Genomic DNA, 23,076 nt, shown 5'->3' with positions numbered 1-23,076 from the left:
AATGGAGGGGTGGCTGGTGGGGTGGCAGCGACAAGGCTTTGATATATGGCTTTTCAGATCCCTTTCCAGTCCAAATCAGAGGCGGTTGAGGAGGAGGCCTTTGGAATGAATTTCTCATTCCCATAAAATTTAAGACCGAGTAGCACCAGTGCCCGTGCAGCTGCGTGTGGCACCGAGTTTCTGAAAGCCTGGGGAGATTAATTAAAGCTGCTTTGGATTAAGCTCTCCGAACCATATCTAATGTTACAAATTTCTTCCCTTTGTGAGGCTGGTGTGGGGGTTTCAGTGGAAAGCCTGCCTGGTGTCTGCTAGTTCTGCCTTTCTTTATTAATTTTGAAAGTGTTACGACAGGGTGACTTGGATCTATTAAGTATGAGCTCTTGCTTGCTGCTGCCATGAGGGATTAGCAGAGCCGTGACCCGGGCTGAGCGACCAAGTGGACAGCACTACACCTTAAAGAAGACCTCAGATCGGTGTGTGCCCCGAACAGTAAAAGCGGTGTGTTGGGCAGTGAAGTGTTGAGCCTGCTTGTCGCACTGCCAGCTGGTTTGCTCAGGGAGAGGCGGTCAGCACGCGCGGTCAGCATGGAAGCAGCGCCAAGTCCTGGGGCCCCCGCGCTGGTGCTGTGCTCTGGCAGCCCAAGCCACCGTTGCGTCAGGCAGGGGTTTTCTTTTGCTGCTGCATGCCAGGCGACACTGCTGGTCTGAAGGCGGCCATGCGAGTAGCAGGAAGGCACAAGACACGTACTTTATGCCTGCTTGTTTTTTTTGCAGGTGTGATTTGGAAAACGGAGCAGATGCAAAAGCAACATGTGCGAGTCCCACAGGATGCCAGCTGGCTCCTTTGGATAGTCGCTTTCCCTATGTAGCAGGCACCTCTTTTCTGTCTTTTCCTGAAGTGGTCTCATGAGGGGCGTGCAGGGCCTGTGCCACTGGAAGGGGGGACGAGGGACCAGAGGGGGATGCATTTGCTTGGCACTGCCTGGATTGCAGCACTGCTGCAGGGCTAATCCCAGACCCTTGCACAGAAGAACCCCCCTGTTACCTCTCCAAGTTTCCCGTGCTAGATTCCAGCACTGGGCTGTTTTAGGGAATGCCCTCATTCCCCACTACATGCCCACCTTTGTCTGTTCTGGATATATCTTGAACAGACAGCTGCTCTCTCTGTAGGGTCTGTTGACCTTTTGGTGATTTATACTCAGGCATCTTTGTTAGAAAAAGTACAGGGTGAAGCCAGTGACGGGCTATCTCACCACTTCACCGTGGTGCCGCAGGAGATGCCGGTGTGCCTTCTACCATGCTGTGTATGTTACAGAATCACAGGATCACAGAATTGTAGGGGTTGGAAGGGACTTCAAGAGATCATTGGGTCCAACCCCCCTGCCAAAGCACGTTCCCTAGAGCAGGCTGCCCAGGTGGGCATCCAGACGGGCCTTGAATATCTCAAGAGACGGAGACTCCACAACTTCCCTGAAATACTGTTTGAGAACAGTACAAAAGTCCTCCTGCACCTCTTTTCCTGACATATGCCCATCGCCTCCACCACCTCCCACAAATATCTTTCAAGGCACAGCTTGTCTTCTGGTGGTGCAACAAGGTGTGAAGGACAGGGCTGGGTACAAGGCTCCTGCGAGCTGCTGTGGTTCAGGATGCTCTGTCAGCTCATGGGGACTGAGGTTGTCCCTCTAAATGTGTACCTGAGAAACCGAAGGCAGCAGAATTGGCACGGACACAGTGGGTGGTTTCCTGTGTTTTCTACAGAAGGTTGTAATACATGCATAAAAGTTGATTGTTTCCTCCTCATCCTCATGTGTTCACACCCCCATGGGCTGGTGATGGGTTTTTGCATGCAGGTTGTGGAGGGAGCTCTTCCCCCTGTAGGCACTTGCTGTGAGAATTGGTTCAGTACCTACTGCAAGCCATGAAGAGAGACAGACACCCAGCTCGCACTCCAGTTGTTTCTCCTGGCCCCGGTGACTTTTGAAAAGTGCCCACTGGCACAATTATTCCTATAAATGTGGGGCTCTGCCTCAGTTTCCCCTTCCATAAAGCGGATGGGATGGTACTTGAAGAGGCATTGTAAATGACACCTACCAAGTGCCCTGGTGCCACGGAGTCTGCCCAGCTCCACGTGAGGGAAGGAGCCGGCCTGTGACTGCCCGCACAGCTCAGTGCTGCTGGCAGTGCCAGTGCACAGATGTGGGCTAGGGGTGCCACGGAGGAAACACCTGGAAATAAAGCCTCTGAAATTAAGGTGGATGTGAAACTTCTGCCGGAGTAGAAACTTTCCCATCTTCACACAACGAAGGCTGGCGGGGAAAGTACCGTGTGGACGCTCCTGCATGAGGCATAGGGTGAGGTGCTGCCCGTGCATACAGAGCAGCCACCCCTCTCCTCACCACCCTGGCTTCTCCCCTGTCCAGCTCCTTTGCCCAGCACCGGGGCCTCCTGAGCCAAAAGGGATGGGGCAGGGCGAGCATGAGACCCTGTCTGGCCTCTCCTTTCAGTTTTCCCTTAGTCTCCCCCCTTTTATATATTCCTCGTTTCACGTGTCTGTGTTTTCTCTCCTCCATGCTATGGCAGTGGTGCTCCATGCTGATGAGACAGTACGTGGTACAACCGCAGGCAGTCATTTTTCAGGTAATTTCTAGGGTACTGAACACCCGACTCTTGCTTTTTCACCTACCGAGCAGGTCGGGCTTCCTGCTGCAGAGGGAGCGGCCCCGTGGTCACACATGGGCTGCTCGTCACTGCGAGCAGTGCTGGCTCACACGTAGAAGTGGAGAAGCCAAATTCTGAGCCCCCTGTGCTGCAGTCTTCATCCCCTGGCTGCCTGCTGTCCCGCAGGTCTGCACGCACCTGCTCCAAGGGATGGGGGCCTCTCTTCAAAGTGCCGAGCGCAGGGCTCGTTACAGCATCTCACAGCTTGGCAACGAGAGACACCTTCTGCAGCGGCACGCTTCCTTCTCTTCCCAAAGCTGCCTGCTCTCCTCCTGACCAGTGCTGCTGCATCAGCCTGGTGCTGGCCTTGGCTGCCTCCCGACTGCCTTGTGGTAGGTGCTGTGACCACAGAGGTGGTTCAGGGGCTCACCTTGTCCTGGACGGTGTGGCTGCGAGTCAGTTGTGGTGGGTCTGGAGCAGATGGGGTTGCTCCTTGTGGGTGCCTGGAGCAGCAATGGGCTTGTGTCTGTTTGGCGTGGTGGCTGGTAGCCCCAGATCAGCTGTTCGTCTGCAGCTCTTTGGCCAGGCTGCAGGTGTGTGGGCAACAGCTGGTGGCTCCGAGGAGGGATGCTGGCACGGTTTTGCCATGGGAACAGTGTGAAAACAGGAAAATCCCTGAAAATGCCAGTATTCTTACCTCCATAGCAGGCAGGAGCAGGCTGGCCTCCATCTCCTCCCATGGTGCACGCACCTTCAGGTTCCTGTTCCCTGTACAGGGTGACACAGAGCACGGGTATGCCGTTGTCCTTGCTCCCAGCAGAGTGTGCTATACCCTTCTAGCTATCTGCTTCTGCTACAGAAACGGGTAAATCCCTCTGAGCTTGAAAAGCCCGGCTGTCGTTTAGTTGACGTGGCGTTTTCAGATCACTACAGTTAAAATGTGAGACCTATTCACGTTACAGTTTCCTCCTAGGTCAGTTACTAGGACCTCAAAGCTGAAGAAAGCTGCAATGTTTTGACATTTGCAGAATGCTCTGCGCTCTCGTGGCAGGGATTTTGCAGGTGGAGTCTTGGACTGTTCTCAGTTGGGTTTGAGCAAGGAGTAGCAGCCCCTACAGAACTTTTTGGCTGTAGGGGGCTGGACGTGTGTCCTGCTACCCCAGGGCTGTATGTGACCCAGCATGCGGCACTGCAGTGTGCTTTCTCTCAGCCGAGCCCAAACTATCAGCTCCCCCCTTCAGAAGTGTGAAACCACATTCACACTCTGCCTGCGCGGCAGATCAGAGAAATGTAGGAAGCTCTGAAGAGATTGTCAGGTCTGAACATAGTGCATTTACAACTTCTCAGAGCAGCAGGAGTTAAACAAGGAGTCCTTTCCCTAGGGACGGGTGTGTGCTTTTCTCCAGACTGCAGAAGGACCGTCCCCAATGTCAGAGAGCAGGGCAGCTTTCTCCCTGCTGTGCTTCTTGCACATCCCACACTGCGAGGACAGCGCCAGCGGCCTGCGATGTCTCTGCAGAACTTCAGCCGTGCTTTGTTCATCCAGTCTCTTTTCAGTTCAGGGCTTCAGGAAGCTAAAAAGTTCAGCTGTGCTACTAAGTATGCACATCCCCAAGTGGGGTTGCAGACTCTGGAGCCGAGTGGGAAGGCTGACTGCACCGCGCAGAGCAGGTATGGCAGGGAGGGACGGGGCCCGTGGGCAGCCTGCTGCAGCCTGCAGCAGTGGAAGGGCTGCTGTGTGGGGGACCAAACAGGGTCTCTGTGATGATTTTTTTGGGTAGGATGTGAGACGAGAAGAAAGAACTTTGGCTGCACTGGTGACAGCACAGAGGAGTGCTGCTCCTCCCAAAGGTCTTCCCAAAGGGCAGGGATTGCCAAGGTGCACAAGTGCAGCTGAAGCAGAGGTGCGGGCAGTGCACATCTCTGAGGCAGTAGTGTTAGAAGAAAGAGACTGGGCTCGTGAAGGCAAGGAAAACGTGAGGGTGAGGAGAGTTCTGGAGAAGGAACAAGCTGAGAAGGCTGAGGAATAGGAGGAATCTAATGCAAAGGGAAGAATGGAGATGATGATGAGTCTTTGATGAGAAGTCCTTGATGAGAGTCTTTGATCCAGAGGACCCTGGAGTGCTGATCCATGAGCAGGGTGAAGAGAGAGGGTGGCCAGCAGCTATTCACTTTGGCAAAACATATTTGACACACTCATCTGCAAGAGGTTCGTATGGGAGATCTTTGAAGGTGATGGAGGTGCTTGTGCCTCACACAGGTTGTGTCCTTGAATGAAGCATGCTTCGATCAATATAAACCTACTACTAATAGGTTATCAAATTAAATTATGTTCAGCTTAAGTAAGAACTGAGCAACAGAGACACAAACAGGTATATTTGACCCAGAGTACTCAGCTTGTGGCAAATCTCAAATTGTGTGCCGGACTTCTCAGGCACTTCTAAGAAACTTGCAAGGAGAAAGATGTGTTCAAACAAGACATGTTTTGTTTCCTTGAAATAAAAACAAACAAACAAACAAAAACAACAACAACAACAACAACAAAAAAAAAACAAACCATAAAGTTAACATTTTGATTTGTTAGCTCAAGAAATCGCTGAGGGCTTAAGTAGTCACTCATAACTTTAGCTCTGCACAGCTACTGTGCTGATTTCATCTGCATTAATACAGTGGGAATCAGCCTTGGAGTTGTTATTAATTTTGTCTGCTCCTGTTGCCTGTTCTTCACTTGAAGTCATAATCCTCTGATTATTGTGGACGTGATTACAATCTCTCAAATAAGGGATTAAAATTTAAAGTGGAAATAGCAATAGGGAAGGGAAAACTTTGAAAAGAAAGTTCCCATTTTTTTGTGAATGATACCACTAATAAAAAATTAAGGAAAAAGGCAAATGAAGATGAGCTTTCTGCCATGTATATGGAAGTCCTTCTGGATGTGTGAATTAACCTCACCTGCTTTAGATTGTTATAGCTACATGGACTTTGACAGAGTTACAGGACAGAAGGAATCTGACTTCTGAGGACCTGTGCTCATTTAGTGTAGCTTCAGCTAATGAGGTTAAAGAATTACCATGAGATGAGAGAGCACCCTTACAACAGTCAGTTTATTTATTTTTAAATAATTTGGATTTTGAAACAGTTGGCTACAAATCCATTCATTAAGCGAGTGCTTTTATTTAAGTGCAAACTATTCCTTATGAAATTATAAGGAAATGAAGTATGCCTAAGTGAAGCTGGGAAACTGGACCCTTCTATTTCCACCTGCTCATTAGTGTGTGTCTCTTCAAATGCCACCAATGAACTAAGGAGAGTTCAGGTTAACTGACTTGAACAGTTTTCTCTAACAAGCAAATAACTTACACTCGACAGTTATGGTCCCCACTTTGGTCTACAAAACTTCTTTTTTAAAGAAAGCTTGGTGACATATGTGTGAGTTTGGCTTTCATTTTATAAAGAAAGCTCATTTTGGTGTTCTCCAAGAACACCAGTGATAAGAACAGACCCATTTATTATTTTGACTGCTTAACACTGCTGTTTACGCTACCCATGTACTGCCTTAAAAATAGCCAGTCTGACTGAACAAAAGATTTCAGAGTTCTGCATTGCATTTTGCCATACAGGCAAAAGCTGTTGAATACTGAACTTATTATTGGTAAAATGCCTTTTGTTTCTTTTTCCAGGCAACTGAATACTCAGCCATGGCATCATTAGCTGGTGGATTGGATGACATGAAGGCCAATATAACCAGCCCTACTTCTGCAGATTTAGGAGCCAGTGTTCCTGGACCTCAGTCATATCCTATCGTAACAGGTAATTAATTTGTTATACACTGATAAATGGTGTGAAGAAGTATACATGTACATTGTAGGGTGATGCTCTTAATGAAGGAGTTGTGTCAGATGTGTAGTTATTCACTCAAAAGTCTCTTTGTAACCATGTGATTTTATAGCAGCTCTGTTGATAGTCATCGTGTGGATTGTATACATCATTAGTGTTCCTTGGAGTCAACAGATGAAGTAGGATGGAATACGCCTCTCCTCCCCAAACCTGCTTTTGTAAATACTAACACGTAACAGAAAAGCAGAATGCTTGCCTGTGCTTTTGGGATTTGTGGCCTGTTTTTCGTAAAGGCAACTGGCATTTTTGGTTGGATGAGATTTTTATTGCATTCAAGCTAACTTGAATTTTGAATGCTTTTGTTTTCTACAAACATTCATGTTTTAGACTTACGGACCTATAATTTTGCACTAAGATGGAGCATTTAAGCGGAAAGCAATTGTTTGTTCTAGGATTGTCTGCATTTAAGCAAGACCTTATTCAAGAAGGTATAGGGTAAGAGTTAAGGAACAGCTGGAATTTGATAATGCTCTGTTTATTTGGGACTGACCACATCATGTGGAAGGAGACTACTCAAATGATAAGAAATCCATGAAACTGTGTCCCAAAGGAATTGTGGGAATCCCCTCCACCCCAAAAAAAAAGACAAAACAAAAAACAACAACAAACCAACCAGGATTAAAAAATTTAAGGAACTGTTTCCTATGTATATTACCCCTGTGTATTACTTTTGTCCTTGAGTCTAACTTGTAGAGATTTTATCACTGAATTTTCTGTGTTTTGCCAGGATTGGATTTACATGTTTATTTTGTTGCTAAAATTGAAAGTGATACTGTTTTTCTTATATTATTTTTTATTTTTATTATTATTATATTATTTATTACCTTATCTTGGAAGCACTGCAATCTCATCTAGTAGCTGAGAAGCAAGAAATTACTGAATTGCATTATCATGGAGTGAGACTTAGGAAGGAAATGATAGAAAACTTGACTGCTTCCTTGCTTATGTCTTCTGCTAAGAAACTGCATGTCTGAGATCTGCACCTAGCCAAAAACAGGTTCACCAAAAAGCTGTTTTAATATTCCAGCAACACTTCTTTCTTTTATGCTGGTTTAAGTACTTCGCATGCTTATCGCATTCCCCCTGCTGTCCCATCTGTGTGAAATCATGCAGGAAATCATATAATGAAACTGAACTGGTTGGAAAATAGCCAAGAACCTCCCCCCCCCCGCACCCTCCTGAGAAAAAAACACCCTCTATGGAGTTACTTTTCGGCCAGGTAGGGTCCCTGGCACAGTAATTGGTGGTGTAATAGTAGCACAATGTGTCTGGGGAGGGGAGATGTGGGCAAGTCAAGGAGGGAGTCAGCAGCGGGAGCAGTAGGGATGATCAGCTGATAGCAGTGACTGTTTGCTTGCTGGAACTGCTGGCGAAGCTTTTCTTGTGGGCCCAGTTATTGAGGGCCTCAGAAGACCAGATCGCAGCTCGTGCAAGTGAGTTGCACGAGCCTCAGGTCTCTGGAAACAGGCAGGATGGATCCAGCAGTTCCAGCACAGCTTTCTAGTAAAACTGCCAAACTGCCAGCAAGCAAGATTTCACTTGTTTTGTAAAGTCAGCTACTGCTATGGCAGGGCCCGGGTAGTCGATGAGTGTATACTTACTTATTCTTCAAGATATTCAAAAAAAAAAAAAAAAAAAAGGGAATACTCCAGGCAGCACTGATGTTGTTCAGTTGTTCTTTCCAGCATTTGAAAAAAATCTCCAGCAAGAGATGAATAAACTGCGTTCCGAGCAAAGTTGAAAATAAAGAATTATGGATAAGAACCAGCTTGGGAAACCTTTAACAGAGAATAGGCATGAATATGCCTTTCACCAGGATCTAATCTATACTATGTACACTAATCTTATACAAATCTTATTCTCGAACAAGCCTTGTTTCATAAGGTTTCTAAAAGCATCTCATTATATGTGACTCCCAATGATATTGATTAGTCAGGAATGGAGAAGATTGCATGGTAACCCTCAAGGAATCAAGTAATTTTAGGTGCCTTGACACCAGCGTAAGGTGACACTTAGCAATGGAAAAAGTACTCGTTACAGTCTTTTGAGCAACGTGCATCAAAACTCTGAGTTTCGGCATATACTGAAATGGCAAAAGAACTTGTTTTGATTTAAAGTATAAAAAGGCCTTGCCAAGCTCACAGGTATCCTATAGATTATTATTATTATTTTTTTTAACTTTGTTTTGCAAGAGGCTGACATGGACAGAAGTGTTAAGAGTCATCAGATTGGGTCAGTGTGTCGTTATGGGGTTCTGCCTCGGGTGCTGGTCATGCTGGGCCCTTCCAGAAGCGAGGCTGACTACAGATTTCACCTGGGAAGATGACCTTGGGGCGCATGTATGTTGCATGGCCTCTTGGATAACAGAGCTTCCTTCTGTTGCCACTGGGATGTTTCTGCTGTTCTGTATTTCTCCTGAGCTCTCCTTGCGACTTCATACCCGCGAACAAAAGTTCTAAATGTTAAATTTATTTGTTCTCATTGGGCATGTGGAGCAGGCTTTATGAGTAGAAAGCCTAGAAAAAACCTGCAGTTGGTCTTAAATGTGACAAGTTGAGAGCTATAACAGAACACATTTTACAAGACAGTAGGTATTTATATCTTTAATTTGCTATCGCTGTAGTGTTTTCTAACACCTACGTTCATAAAACTTAGATTTATACAAGTGTATGAAAACCCTTTAAAAACCTATGCTTTTTGATATATTTTCTTGAAAAGGTTGTCCAAGTGCTATCCTCCCTTTTTCTTTTGTAACCCACACCATGGCAGCTCCATGCTGCTGGCAGTTTGGAAGCACCTAGAAGCCCAAGGCATGCCCTGCGCCCTGCAGTGCTGGGTACGGACCGTACAGCTGAGTCCTACTCTCTGCCCTGGGGCTTCTGTAATGACCTGAGGGGACATGCAGGTCTCGGGGGTAGGAAGATTTACGTAGCAAGCCATACTTTGTGCCTGTAACATACAAGCCATGTAAATTAAAGTGTGCTTGATGATACGGTTCTCATCATAGCTCTGGACAGACTACTGCGTTTTCTCCCAAGAATTAACACACTTTTTTAAGTCATGTCTCTTTTTCTATCCTTTTTGTTAGGCAGGACAGGAAATTGAGGAGACAAGACACATTTATTGATCCTCTTTTTGCTTGTAACCAAAACCTGCGTATTGCTATGGGCCTTGCATTTATAGTAGATGCCACTGAAAATTAGAAGGAGGTGAACAATGATACACAGTACACAATAATTGTTTTTAGTGCGGGGTCCAACAAGCATTTCCTAACAGGGCGCGATGTAGTCTGCCTCCTGGGAAGCTTTTTGTTGTCTGTGCTCTGACAAAAGCTATGGTTTAGTGTTTCTAAGTTGGGATCACAGATCAGCGGGGGTAGGTGAGAAATAGGGCAACTACAAAACTGTTAGCTTTCTATCGGCCCTGCTTTAGTGATCAGGAACTAACTCACGGGAGAAATTCTGCCAGAACCATGTTCTGGATCTCGGGCCCTTGTGTTGCAGGAAAGTACCTGAGCCTCACAGATTTCTGATAGTGTTTCTCCTGCAAACTGCTGCCTCTTGGAGGAGGAATGGCCACCATGAATCCTGTTTCTTTCTTTCTTTTTTTCTTTTTTCCCTTGAGATTCAAAATGTTTGGTTGTTTTTAATTTCTTAACTCTTTTTTTTTGAGGGCTTTTCCACTTCCTTGTTCCAGATAGGCTGTCTTGTGATGTGTGTAGACTGCGAGGAGGAGACTGAAAGCTGTGTGGGACAACCTGTTTCAGTCCTGCTAGCTAACACAATTTTCAGTTGTAAAACTGAGGGTTTAAAGCTCCACAAAATGTCCACAGTCTGTGTTTGGTGGTGATAATGGCTTGATAGGTTTACCTCACTTCTCAGCTGACATTCCAGATTATAAAAACATTTGGAGTGGCTTAATTGTCATGAGACCAAGGGCTGCGTAAAAAAAAATCGCAAGTGGATTGTAATATTAAGATCTGTTAGTGGAAAATGTTATTTTTATCAGGAAATCTTCTAGTCTGTGTAAAGCAGAGCCATAAATGTGTGATTGCACAACATCTCGACACAGAGTTGGTGGGTGTAGGGCTTAGAAGACTTATTTTGGGGATTAAAGAAGGTGAAATATTAAGTACAGGTGTTAGTGGGGTGGGTTGTATTATGGCTAAGAATACTTAGTCCTTTTACAGGCTGGTATCTGCAGTTCAGGCTTAATCAGTTTCATTGGAAAGTTTGGAGACTGTGGGCTGCCATTTGTGAAGAGAGCTAGGTCTAGTTTATTTTGTTAGTCTTCAGTCTGTAATACAGATCGACGGATCATAAGGAATTTAATGCAGATGAATTGGAGAACAGAGGTCTTAAGTGAATTATAATCATAGTCTTTCATTTTTTCTTATTGCTAGAACACAGTTTGGATGGCAAGGTAATATTGAGAGTTGAGATATGGAAGATCCTCTGCCTGTAATGTTAAGATTCCTATTTCGTAGCAAGCTGGTAGAGCAAAAGATCAGGGATATTTCTTGAAGATGAAAAGATTGCTTAAACGCTGGCATTCATGCCAGCACTTGCTGCTAGAATATGTGTAAGGAAAATTTAGTGACAGTTCTCTGTACTGCTTCATCCACCAGCTCTGTTATGTTACAGACCACCAGCCAAACCTCTGTTTAGAGAGCCACTCAATTTCTTTCCATCCTTTTTATGCCACATTAAATATTAAGTTAAAAAAAAAAATTGTTCCCTTACTGCTTGCTGCCATGGTTCATAAATGCTCTCTCCATTTGCAAGCCAATGACGTGCCCAGCTCATTACTGCTGTAGTCAGCAGTTTCCAAGCAGCCCGTGATTGTTACTAATTACCCACAGATGCATTTTCCCTGCTCTGGTTGCTGATTTCAGCATGGTCAGTATCACTTTGAGAGGACAAAGTCGTTCTAAACTGACACCTTTGCTTGACTTTCCAATACAGTGTAGAGGGCAGATTGACAAATCCACAGTCAGCCCTGACTGCAGCTGGCTGGAGAGTCAGTTTGCATTAGCAGAGCACCGAAGTGGCTGCGACCAGCCCCACTGAAGAGCAGAGAAGTGCATTTCATTTTAGTGGAATCTGACGTGAACTCTGTGTTGCTCTGTTAAAAGAAGAAGCACAGAGCAAAACATTCGAAGTGGGCTTTATTTTCGTTCCTCCAGCAGATGTTCAAGTGAGGGATCTTCATCTGCTCCCATGCCAGGACAGCTCTGGCACAGCTTACCTCTCTTAGCTCGTCTGCTCCTCCACATCACTACGATCTGATGAATTCGTGCTGTTAGAGCTGTGCCAATGAGTAGGTTGCAGTGCGTTTTGCAGCTTGCACACCTGTGCATGGGAAAATGGAGACTGCAGAATGCAGACAAGTGATTCTTTCTTCTCCACATCTGGCTTTGTAACTACACTACAGAATGAGTGTTACCTTGTATGCTCCTTCTTGGGATCAGCTGTGAAAACAATGCTGCCACAGAGCCGATTTCATCATCTTTCCTGCACATTTTGTGTGTCTGTCAAAAAGGCGAGAAGAAACAGAGCAAAAGTAGAAGCAGAGTCCATTTGTCGTCTGGAGGCTTGGGGAAGGAGAGAGATTCTGAATGGCAATCACGTTAGATCATCTGCTCTGGTTTGCACTGGGGGACTCAGGCAACCAAACATAATTGATTCCAGGCTTCAGGCTGGATTGAATGTTGAGCAAGTGGGACAAATATATCTGTCAGAACAGACTCTGCCACTCCTGGAAAAATCAGCTTGACTTTTTCTTTAGTGTGGATGCATCCAATAACTTTGATGTGGTATATTATGCCTGGTAGTTATTTCTCCATAGGTGGCACAGGCCTGTGGGTAATGCAGATAACAGGGATGCATTTAACCTTCTATATTACTACATATTTTATCAAATTTTTGCCACTGGGAAACAAGAGTGCTAACATGGGATAAATGCATGTCAAAAGATAAGCGGTTTCCTGCTACTGTTCTGCAGCAAAATACGGTCCTCAGCTGGTCCCTGATAGCATGTTTTTTCATCAGTAGTGCTCAGTTTTACAGAAGTCTGTTGCCTGGCTCTTCAGCCTGCTATGTTTATCCCATCATGCTGTGTCTGCAATTTATGAGCCACAGTTTCACAAGGTTTTGTAAAATGGCAGTTATCGTCACTTCTGAAGCTAGGAGGTAGATGGTGATGAAGCAGTTGGACAGAAAAGGTTGCCAAAAATGGATCACCACCTGAGCTGTTCAATATTTGCAACCAAAGTGGATTCTGATACCTTAAACAGCAATGAAAAAAAGAACAGCTACTTTAAAATCCCAGGCTGATCTCTTGCCAGGGTTAAACACTGATAATATTTAGCATTTAGCTCAATGCAGCCTGAAGAAGCTTTTTTTTTTTTTTATTTAAAAAGAAAACCAGTGACATGTAGGATGCAGGATTCATTCGAACAACCCTAGATACAAGCCTTGGAGATACATTTCTGTCTTCACAACCTGGAGTTTATGAACTGACTTTGGACCAGATGTTTATTTTTTGCGTAGCTCAATTTTGGAGGTCTTATTACGCCCTAGATCAAGATAATCGTAATCAAAGTGTGCTCTGAGCTGTGGTCTCCAGGTGACACCTGGTTAGGGAGAGTCAAGCACTTTTTGAGCTGCTGCTGAGTAAGGGGACAGGACCAGAGTGCACCTAACAAGAAAGCAATAGCAGGAGCAGCTTCAGATGCAACAGCTTGTGCAGAAGTATGCAGTTTAGACATGAGGAAATGGCCTTAAGTTGTGCCAGACGAGGCTTAGGTTGGATATTAGAAAAAAATTCTTCACTGAAAGGGTTGTGAGGTGTTGGAACAGGCTGCCCAGTCGTGTTACCGTCTCTGGAGGCAATCAAGAAATGTGTAGGCGAGGTGCTTGGTGACATGGTTTCATGGTGGGCTTGGCAGTTCTAGGTTAAAGGTTGGACCAGGTTATTCTTAGAGGTCTTTTCCAACCCAAATGATTCTATGACTCTGTGCTTAGAAATAGCGATGGTGTGCCCTGCAAGATCTGGGGCTGTTTACAGCTGAGGTGGCAGGTTGCAGAGGGAGCCTTATCCACATGTGGCAATACTCGATGGTGGGTGAGTAAAGGGAATGAATGAAATCAGTCTCTTCTCCGTGGTGCCCAGTGACAAGGCAAGAGGCCGAGGACACAAACGTAAATACAGGAAATTCCACTTACGCTTCAGGTGGAACCTTTCAGCTGGGAGAGAGGTCAGACACTGGCACAGGTTGCTCAGGGAGGCTATGGGACCTCCATCCTTGGATATGTTCAAAAGCTGTTTGGACACGGTCGTGGACAACCTGCTTTAGGTGACCCTGCCCTGAGCTGGGGAGTTGTACTGCATGAATTCCAGAGCAGATTTCTAACCTCAGCTACTCTGTATTTCTGTGACAGGCATAGTGCTTCCGTATTTGCTGGGTAGCAAGCTGTGTTCCTAGTCTCCTTAATGGGATCGTGCGCAGGGCCCCTGGAGATGGGACACCCGCATAACTGCTGAGTGTCTGCTTGTACTGAACTATGCTGGAAAGTGGAGTAGATGGCTGAGGGAGGTTTAGATCCGTTTATTTTTCTCTGTCTGTTGCATGCATTTATAGGACCATTCTTTAGATACCATGAAACATGGAAGAAATGGTGGGTGTTTTGTTTTCACATGATGTTTGTTGTTGCTGTTTTTGCCTTTTTTTTTTTTTTTTTTTAATTTCCTTGTAATGCATCCCTGGTTCTCCACCCAGCCAGCAAGGATACCAGTTTTAAAAGGCTTTCTCTGGAATTCTTACCCGGATGAACACTGTAAGGGCTGTGTCCCTCTGGGGATGGCTGGGGGGGCAGTGTCAGAAGAAATGGGAACACAGAAGTTTCTAAGCAGTTTAAAATCCAGCCTATTTAATTTTATTGGCTTTTGAATTAGGTATTTTAGACGTGCATCAGAGAAATCAAGTGTTTTGTCTTAGTAGGAAGCTGCAAGAGTGTTGTCTTGTATGGTGTGTACATCAAGGTAGAGCATTTTATCATTGCAGAGAGATAACGTGGGAAATGTCGGCTGAACTCTTCCAAGTTCTGCGTGGATCCCAAATAATACGCAGTCTTCTTTTGCCATGTCTTGGCTGGGTTCTGAATACTCATCCCACACTGAAACCAAACTGCTGACTCTTTCCAAACTGCCTTCTGTTTTCAGCTTGGTGAGAATAAAGAGAAGTTTGACTAGTAGATGGTGCTCTTTCTTCAGCACTGATGAAGTCTCTGGAATTGGAGCGCAAAGGAGCCAAGAAAGGGCTATTTCTCTTTTGGCCCAAGCCCTTATCTGATCTGCCTTTTATGTCTCATTTTTGATGATTATCTGAGAAAAATAAATACTTTTTGTGTCCAGTGGAATCTGTAATGTGAAACAAAAGCAAAAATAAAAGATCCCCGTACATGACTTTGAGGAATACATAGTGACATCAGACTTTTCACTCATTCTTGCACACCTGACACTCACAGTGAAGACAACTAGTAGTTCTGAGATGCAAAAAACGTGGTACAGGGTCAACATTTCACTAATGTGAAGTGTGAGAGTGGGAAATGCGTTGTGAAATCTGCAGCTGGTGATTCCTTGGGGGAAAAGAGAACATTTATTTTAGTTCATATTTTACTGTATTTGGGGTGGGGGTGAAAAAAAAACAACAAATCTTGTGTATAGTTGATTCTACAGTTGCGGGTTGCTTATCATTCTGAATATAGGTCTAAACCCAGGTCTTGCTGACCACAATGAAAGAACCTGATTTCACTAGGAAATGGTATTTTACCCTTAAATTAATTTACCACCTTGCACTTTAAGAATGACATAGCAGCAAAGTCATCTCACTGAATTCTCATCCTTTGGAGGTCAGTTGCTGGTCATCAGTGTAGCAGGATACAAATGAAGAGGAGAAAGCACTTGAAGGTGACTTGTCCCACAAGCCTTTTGGATCTAAAGTTAGGGGTCATTGTCAGCAGGTAACTGCTTCTTTTTGATGACTGTATCGGAAGAGAAGGCACTTAGCTTAAACTAGAGCTACATGAAGTGGGAGGGATCTGCCCTGTGGAGAGGAAGAAGGGTCTCAGGAATAAGGTTCTGGAGGGAATTCTTATCCAGCTGATATTTGCTGAAATATTGGTAACAGTTTTGAAGCAGTGTTTTCATTAGCTGAATGAAAGGATTTCGATTATATTGATTGTAAATTTAAAAAGATTTGCAGTTTCTAAATGAAAAATATTTTAAAAGTTTAGACTTCATGTCCCAACTCTCTAACAGCAATGTAACATTTTCACAATTCATTCTTTCTTTTTTTTCCTTTTCATTGCTAAAATCAAGACAGATGTGACAAAAGTAAAGAAAAGGGTTGTTTTTGTGGAAATTGCCTTTTCTGCTGGAAACTGCTTTGTTAATTTTTTTTTTTTTGGACAACAGTTATAATAGTTAAATGTCTTCTTTTGAGGCCATTATGTTTTGCTCATATAACCAGTTTCTACGTGGATATATTGATTGGTGTTTAACCATTATCACCAAATTATACTTTAATTTCTGTGAGACTGTTTTTGAAGTGCAAATTGGTGTTGGTAGATCACTGGTTTCTAGCACAACATAATGCTAGATTTACAACTTAGTCTCTATGTTTAGTAGATAAAAGTGCAGATGCATTTTCCAATAATCTATTCGTCACTCCTGATAGGGCCTGTCTTGTTGAAGACTTGAAAAAAGGCCACATAAACTCTTGTGGAAAGGCAGCCAATCTGAAAAACAAAAGTGTCATTTTTAATGACAGGACAGAGTCTAACTGAAACACTGTTAATTTTTTTCAATTTTTATGAGTTCTTATCTTGCCATTAGAAAGGAACAAGCGCATCTCAGAAAGCAAACGAGGCCACTTGTACCCCACTAAGACCTAGGCTATTAACTGGCTCTTTTGATGATTTGCAGCCTGATTCTGTTGGGATTTTTGCTGTGGATTTAAATGTTGAATTTAACTGTGATAGGCATGTTTTGGTGCAAAGCATGTATAATAACAATTTGCATTTACATAGCATCTTTTACTTAAGGATTTTGCAATCTCTAATTAATTAAATCTGTTTCCCCCTGCCCCCAATACCACTGTGGTATAGATAATAAATACAATTTTAAATGGAACAGCCATGGCAGAAAGATTAAGACAACAGGGTTCTGGTGCCTCTGTGCTGGCTCCTGATTGCAGCGTGGCTGGGGCTTATTCTGCAAACATGTTGAGCAGCTTCAGCTCTTTTTTGCTCCAGTCTGAAATGCTCTGGAAAAACAACAACGGGGCATTAAACCAACTCCATGCAAGCAGGTGGAAACTATCATCCTGGCTTTACCAGCAGCATCTCACATTGGTCTTTTGGTCCTGGGTACACTCACCCACAGTTCTGCCACTGTCTGCAGCCAGCTGTGGAGGAGCAGTGAAGGTTTCAGGTGCTCAGAGATGCCAGGGTGGCTTGCTGTGTTAGTGCTTTAGGACATCAGTGGCGTATTCAATGCACAATGCTTTTTTGCTGCCAGAGATATGCTGTAAATCTCCAGATTGGAAATAAAAAGAAAAATAGAAATGAAACACTCCAGGTAGTAAAAATGCTTTTTAAATTGCCTTTTTTTTTTTTTTTCCTGCAACAATAGCAAAACATCTGAGGCTGCCTGTACAATAAAACAAAACGGTATTTCCAGGTGGGTAGAGTGATGCGTTGACCTCTATTTGTAGGCATGTTACATGAGTAAAGTCTAATGGCAATCTGAATCAGGCTACAGATAACATTTCTATGACAAAGTAATTGTTTTGATGATGGTATTTGAGGAGGCCTCCAAACTTGTCGCACCATCAAAAATAGATAGTTTTAGTTGGCCATGTATGAGTTACTTCTCCCTGTTACATTGCTCAGTTTGGAGATTCTGCTTAGTTACATATGGGATAGTGAGTTGTCTGACTGGCAGTTCCGGAAACCAGTATAGGAAGAGAGAATATATTTGCTTTAATGTTAAAACAGAGGCATTTTAAGAGCTTTATGCACCACCGAGTAATGGATAGCATAACAGGAGAACACTTGCTGTTTGCTATCAGCTAATACTGTGATATTACCATTTAGAAACCAGAACAAACTTTTTTTTTTTTTTCCCCAAACTCACAGAAGAAAAGCACCAAAATATAGAGTATTCAAAATTAGATGAGCACAAGGACTAGCAACCAGTGCTATCTTCAGGTGCCAGACATTGTAGGTGCTTCCTTCAGTGGCTCTGCTCTGCTCTGGGGAGCCCAGCTGAGCCCGAGGGGCCGAGCTTTGTGCAGCAGTGTCTGGGAGGCCAGCAGGGGCTGCCTCAAGGTGCCACCCGCGCCTTGTGTGAGCTGGTGTTTCCTGAGGTTGGACAGCTTCAGGCATGTATGTGTCTCTTTGCTGCTGCCTGGTTTGGAGCTGACAAAAGTGACTGCCAGTGACATCAGGTGAGAGAGAGAGAGAATGGATCCAGATGTTTTAATGATGCTGCAGCACAGTTTGGGGGAAGGGGAGCAACTGTTGCAGAGCAGGAAGGAAAACCTTCATTTACTTTCCCTACTATCTTCTTTAAATAGCTCACCTGTCGTTAGTTCCCTTGGAAAATGCTGTGCTCTCTCATGTTATCTCTGAACAGAGATTTTATAGACATGTTTGGGGCTTTTTTTATTTTTTAATGGACCATTATTTCTTTATAACTCATATTAGATCAGGCCAAAAATGTGTGAATTTCAAGTTTTGATTTCATTTCTTATCAAAGTTTCGAACTGTAATTAAAAAAATGCAAATAGCAAACTGCATTGGCAAAAATAAAATGTCACTGGCATTTCTTCAGAATACAATTGGCCTGTTTCTACCTTCTGGTGAAAAGTGCCCATTTCCCAACAGTGAGAAATATCCTTTGTGGAAATCCTGTGAGAACTGGAGGGGTCAGGGACTGCCTGTGCTGCTATGAACTTGGCACCAGACTTCGGATTTTCACATAGATGTGACTGAAGTGAATTCAGTGGGGGCATGAAAGGAGTACTTGGGCCTCAATGGACTTTTCTTTCTTTCCATCGTACATTCTTTGCAACAATCTAAATACCGTGAGCTATACTTTGTGACTGTGACTATAACTGTGATGACACTATACTGTTTTGGAGCACTGACTCCTAAAAATGACTTGTGCACAATAAATACTCCTCTAAAGAGGGGATATGTGTGGGTTACCCTGGTCCTCAGCAGGAGTTTTGTGGAATTCAGACCCAGTGGCGTCCCACCAGGTGAGCATGCTCTGCGGGAAGGCTGCTCCTGGGCCCTCAGGGGGCTGAGGATCTGCAGGGTGGAACAGGCTCATGCTGCAGGGAAGTGACCTCGTCTTTGCTGAGGCTGCCTACCACGGTGCAGGAGAGGACATGCAGGCAGGTGTTGTGGCCTCTTGCAGTGAAGGTGTATCAGGCCTTGAAGAGGCGTGTAAAGCGTGAGCGCTACCTCACAGACAGACATGACCTTGTCCTTTGTATAAGAGTTATTACGGCTTAACAGGCTCGAGTATGAACTGCCATGGGTTGGTTGGTGTGATTCAGTAATTTTAATGGGAGAAGCTCTTAACATCTTAAAATATAAGTGGTCTTTTCTGTAAAATGGGTAAAGTAGCTCTGTAGCTCTCCTTGGGCATGTTATGAAAGATGGCTTTGGTACTGAAGCAGCAGTGAAGTGGTCACATCAGTGCCTTCAAGCATGAAGTAGACTCATCTGAAACTTCAGTTTGGCCTGACAGTGGTAGCTGAGGAGCAGGAGGTAGCCTTGCGAGCACCGAGTGGGGACCCCTGTGCTGTGCCCCTGCTGCCCTTCACTGCCTGCGCTGAGCTCCTCAGCCCATGTCTCATCCTCCTCAGCTTTCCTCTTGGAAATTAACCCTTCAGCCTTTCTCCAGAAGAGCCACTCTCAGCAACACCACTCCCTCCAGCCCTGCCAGCACGTGGTGCACACAGGTGCTTTTTGTGGCAGCTGAAATGCAAAAGGTGACATGCTTGGCCCCTTGGAGTAATGCGAAGTGAACTCACTGGTGTATTATGCCACCTGAGGGTTTTTAAACACTATGGCTACGTCCTCACTCACCTCTGGAAGGTGTCAGGTACAGATACACATCTAACAGCCTGGTCTGTCCTGGGCTCTCCAAGGTCCTTCTGGCTGCAGGAGGCCTCTGGCAGAGACTGTGCTCCGCCCTTCGTTTCTGGTGGCAGCTGTCCCTCTGGAGTTGGGGGTGCCACGGTAGGGACGGCTGTCAGAAGTAGGGATGGCTTCTGTACAGATGTACTTCAGCACAGCACAGCAAAAGCCTCTGGGGCATCTCCCTGTGTCCAGCAGCCTGAGGCCAGGCATCCCCGTCCCCTCTCTCTCTGGGAACAGAGTCAGTCCCTCAGTGCCGGCCTGTGCCCTGATGGGCCGCTGTTGTCGATGGCTGTGTGCCATGGCGAGGCTGTAGGGGGCAAGCACCGCCCGCCCAGCCACAGTGAGGGGGGTGCCGGGGGTTTCTCCTTGCCAGCATGTCTTGGAGGGCTGGCAGGCCAGGTCCCAGCTTGTAGCATCCTCCCCAGCTCCCTCCTTCCCCTGTGCAACCCCTCAGGGTAGCACGGAGGCCCCGCTGCTTTGTTCAGCATCACGTGGCGGGCAGAGGACATGGCAGCTCTGCCCCTCATCATCAAAACGGCTGTCCTGAAGGGACTCCTTTCTTTGACCTTGGTAATTATTCCCGTTCAATCTTTCTTCGTGTTTTCTTTTAATTATTTTTCCCTTTCTTCTCTCCCTGTCTTTTTTCCCTAAAAGTCCACCACTCCTCTCAAGTGTATTAAGGGTGTGAGTGAAATTGATGGCTGGAACGTCTCAAGTCTTTATGATGATGAATGACTTTCACTGCCAAAGCTTTTATTGTCTGTGATTTGGGAAGAAGGGGAACTGATTTATCATGGCTGACTGTCATGCCATTTAATACAGTTATAAATCCTGACCCACTGACTGGCACCGTGAACTAGGGACCTCCTCTGACCAGCCTCCCTTCCCCCTTTTGCCTCCCTGCTCCTTCCTCCCACAGCTGCTTGCTCATCTTCCTCAGCTGCAGGGGGAAATTCGGACCTGAGGAGCTCCCACAGTGACAGCGATGGCCCTGAGCACGTTACCCAGACCCAGGTGGGCTGTGAGGCCCCCAGGCTCTGGGGCAATAGGGAATGCCCAAAGGCCCAGCCCAGGGCACCAGAGCAGCCCCCCAGGTCCTGGCACCTGTGCTGGTGAGGCTGGTCTCATCCCGACTGAATGTGGCAGAAAAGGGAACTGGTGATCGTGGCTGGGAAGCAAAGTCCCATCAGCTGCTTTAAACACGCAAAAAACCCTCAGAAAGATGAGCTGATGCATTTTTTCAACTTAATTTTAATGATCTTGGTGTAATCCTCCTAGCAAAGACTGGGCATGTGTAGTTTTCACACAAAATAAGCCAGGCAGAAGTAACACGATGCTGCCTCCACTGGCTGATCCTGCATCCAATCTGGAAAGCTTTTCAGACCCCAGATGCTGGCGAAGGGCACCAGGAAGTGCCAGCCTGTGGCAGAGAAGACAGAGTGTTAGTTAGCAGGGAAGGCTGGTTCCTCACCTGCGTTTCCTGCTCGGCTCAGGCGCAGGGCATGAAGCCCTCACCCAGTGGCATAGGGACAAATGGCACCAGTGGGCGTCTGGAAGAAGGCAGCCACCAGCTTCGGCTCTGGTTGTTATTGCAGTGGCATCGGGAAGCCACTTTCTGTGTCACACCTTGTTGTGTTGGGGAAGGTATGCAAAAATACAGCCAAGCTGTCATTTTAAGATTTCTGTATAGGGCTCTACATGTGTTGGAAACCAAGTGTAGCACTGGAAAAAAACATGAAGGGAATGCTGGATGGGGCGTTTTGGTCCCATAGCGAAGCCAAGGACATGCCTTGGTGCTGCAGGTGAAACGCCCCCTTCCTGCCCCACCACTTGCCCACACAGCATGGGTGAGAGGCAGCCAGAGCCGCTGCAGAAGGGATCGGCACAGTCGGTATCAGCAACCCGTTTGCCTTCTGAGTGGTCTTTGCTGTCTGGCAGCGTCCCACAGAAATGTCCTGAGGAAAGGTGTGCAGGACGCAGAGGAGCAGAGCGGTGGCTCCTGGAGGAGGAAGGGTGAGTACGGAGGAAAGTCCTGAGGCATCGCTGGCTGGTTGGCAGCCCGGAGGGGTACTTAATAGATAACTTTCAGTTCTGTGAATTCCCAAAGCTGATTTTCAGGTCTGTGTTCAAACCTGTTTACCTTTCCCTTCTAGGACTAGACAAGTTGCTCACAACACTTCTTAGCTGGCCAGGAATATCTACTTGAAAAGCTTTCCTGCAAAACTGCAAATTTCCTAGCACTGGGGAATATTTCATGGCGAAAAAAAATCATTATCGCAAAGGATTAATTTTGTTGTCCTCCACTCCTTTTTTGGACAGAAAATCACACTTGAATATTTTTGATCAACCAGTACTTTCAGCAGAATATTCAAACTTTTCCTGTGTTTCATGATATATGGGAATAGTAATTCCATGTCCTTTGATGTCCTTTTGTCTAAAGTCATTGGAGGACGCTTTACAAAAAGTAACTCATGCATTTATTTTTTCCTGAACTACCCGGTGCATCAGTTGATCTACACATCTGAAGATATTGTAGGAGATACTAACTACTGACAAGGCAGCTAGGAAAGAGAATGATGTTGGAAGTACGAACTCCATCCGACTTTCAAAGGGCACGTGAAAAATGCAGATGTGTCTTAAATTGATTTCATCAAGCTGTTTCAGGTTCTTTGAACAAAAGAAAATAAAATACTTCAATTTCGGTAATTGAAATATTTTGATGGAAATGTTGAGATATTTGGTTTTCCATGTTTTTTCTAAAGCTTCACTTTTTCCATCACACAGAATCCAGATAAAATGTCAGATTTCAGCTTTTCTTCTTATTCTGGGTTAAAAATAGCATTGAAATATCCAGAATGTCATAATTGGGTTGTCAGTCTGGACTTCGGTTAGCCTTAATTACAGCATTAAAATGTAGGGTGTAAATATTTTTTCTTTGAGGAGCAGAAAGCTGCTGGTGATGTTAGAAGTGAATAGAAGTGTCTCCATCTCAGACTAATCGTAGATGCAGACAATAAATATCGATTCTTGTGAGAGGGAATATTTTGGCATGGATTTCACATCTCTGCAACAGATATGGGTGGAAGCTGTTGTACTCGTTTCCCTCTGTGTTTACCTAGCAAGATGGATAACTGGCTGTCAGCATACTCGCCCCTTCCTGTTTCCGACTCTGCCGGTGGGCTGTGGAGTCATGTCTGCTGGTGCCTGTGCATGCAGCATGACCTCCTGTTCTGAGGGGACCGTTTGCATGGGAGAAGGCTGAAAGGTCTTCCCTGGCAGTAGCGGGGCACCTTGCTGTC

At 45.3% G+C, this 23,076-nt stretch overlaps 1 protein-coding gene across 4 annotated transcripts in view; it reads left to right on the top strand.

The window, feature by feature from the left end:
- PAX5 (paired box 5) overlaps positions 1-23,076 on the top strand; it is a 146,354-nt gene that overhangs the window by 68,935 nt on the left and 54,343 nt on the right. For 3 of the 4 annotated variants that reach the window (XM_080573587.1, XM_080573590.1, XM_080573588.1), the window contains exons 7-8: positions 2,583-2,639; positions 6,341-6,470. In XM_080573587.1, the coding sequence (XP_080429713.1) occupies positions 2,583-2,639; positions 6,341-6,470 (187 nt within the window). The remainder of the gene's footprint in view (positions 1-2,582; positions 2,640-6,340; positions 6,471-23,076) is intronic. The other variant, XM_080573589.1, reaches the window with a different exon arrangement.

The sequence above is a fragment of the Anser brachyrhynchus genome (genome assembly GCF_964034855.1).
Source record: "Anser brachyrhynchus genome assembly, chromosome: Z".
Lineage (NCBI taxonomy): Eukaryota > Metazoa > Chordata > Aves > Anseriformes > Anatidae > Anser > Anser brachyrhynchus.
This window is presented reverse-complemented; position numbering and strand designations above follow the sequence as displayed.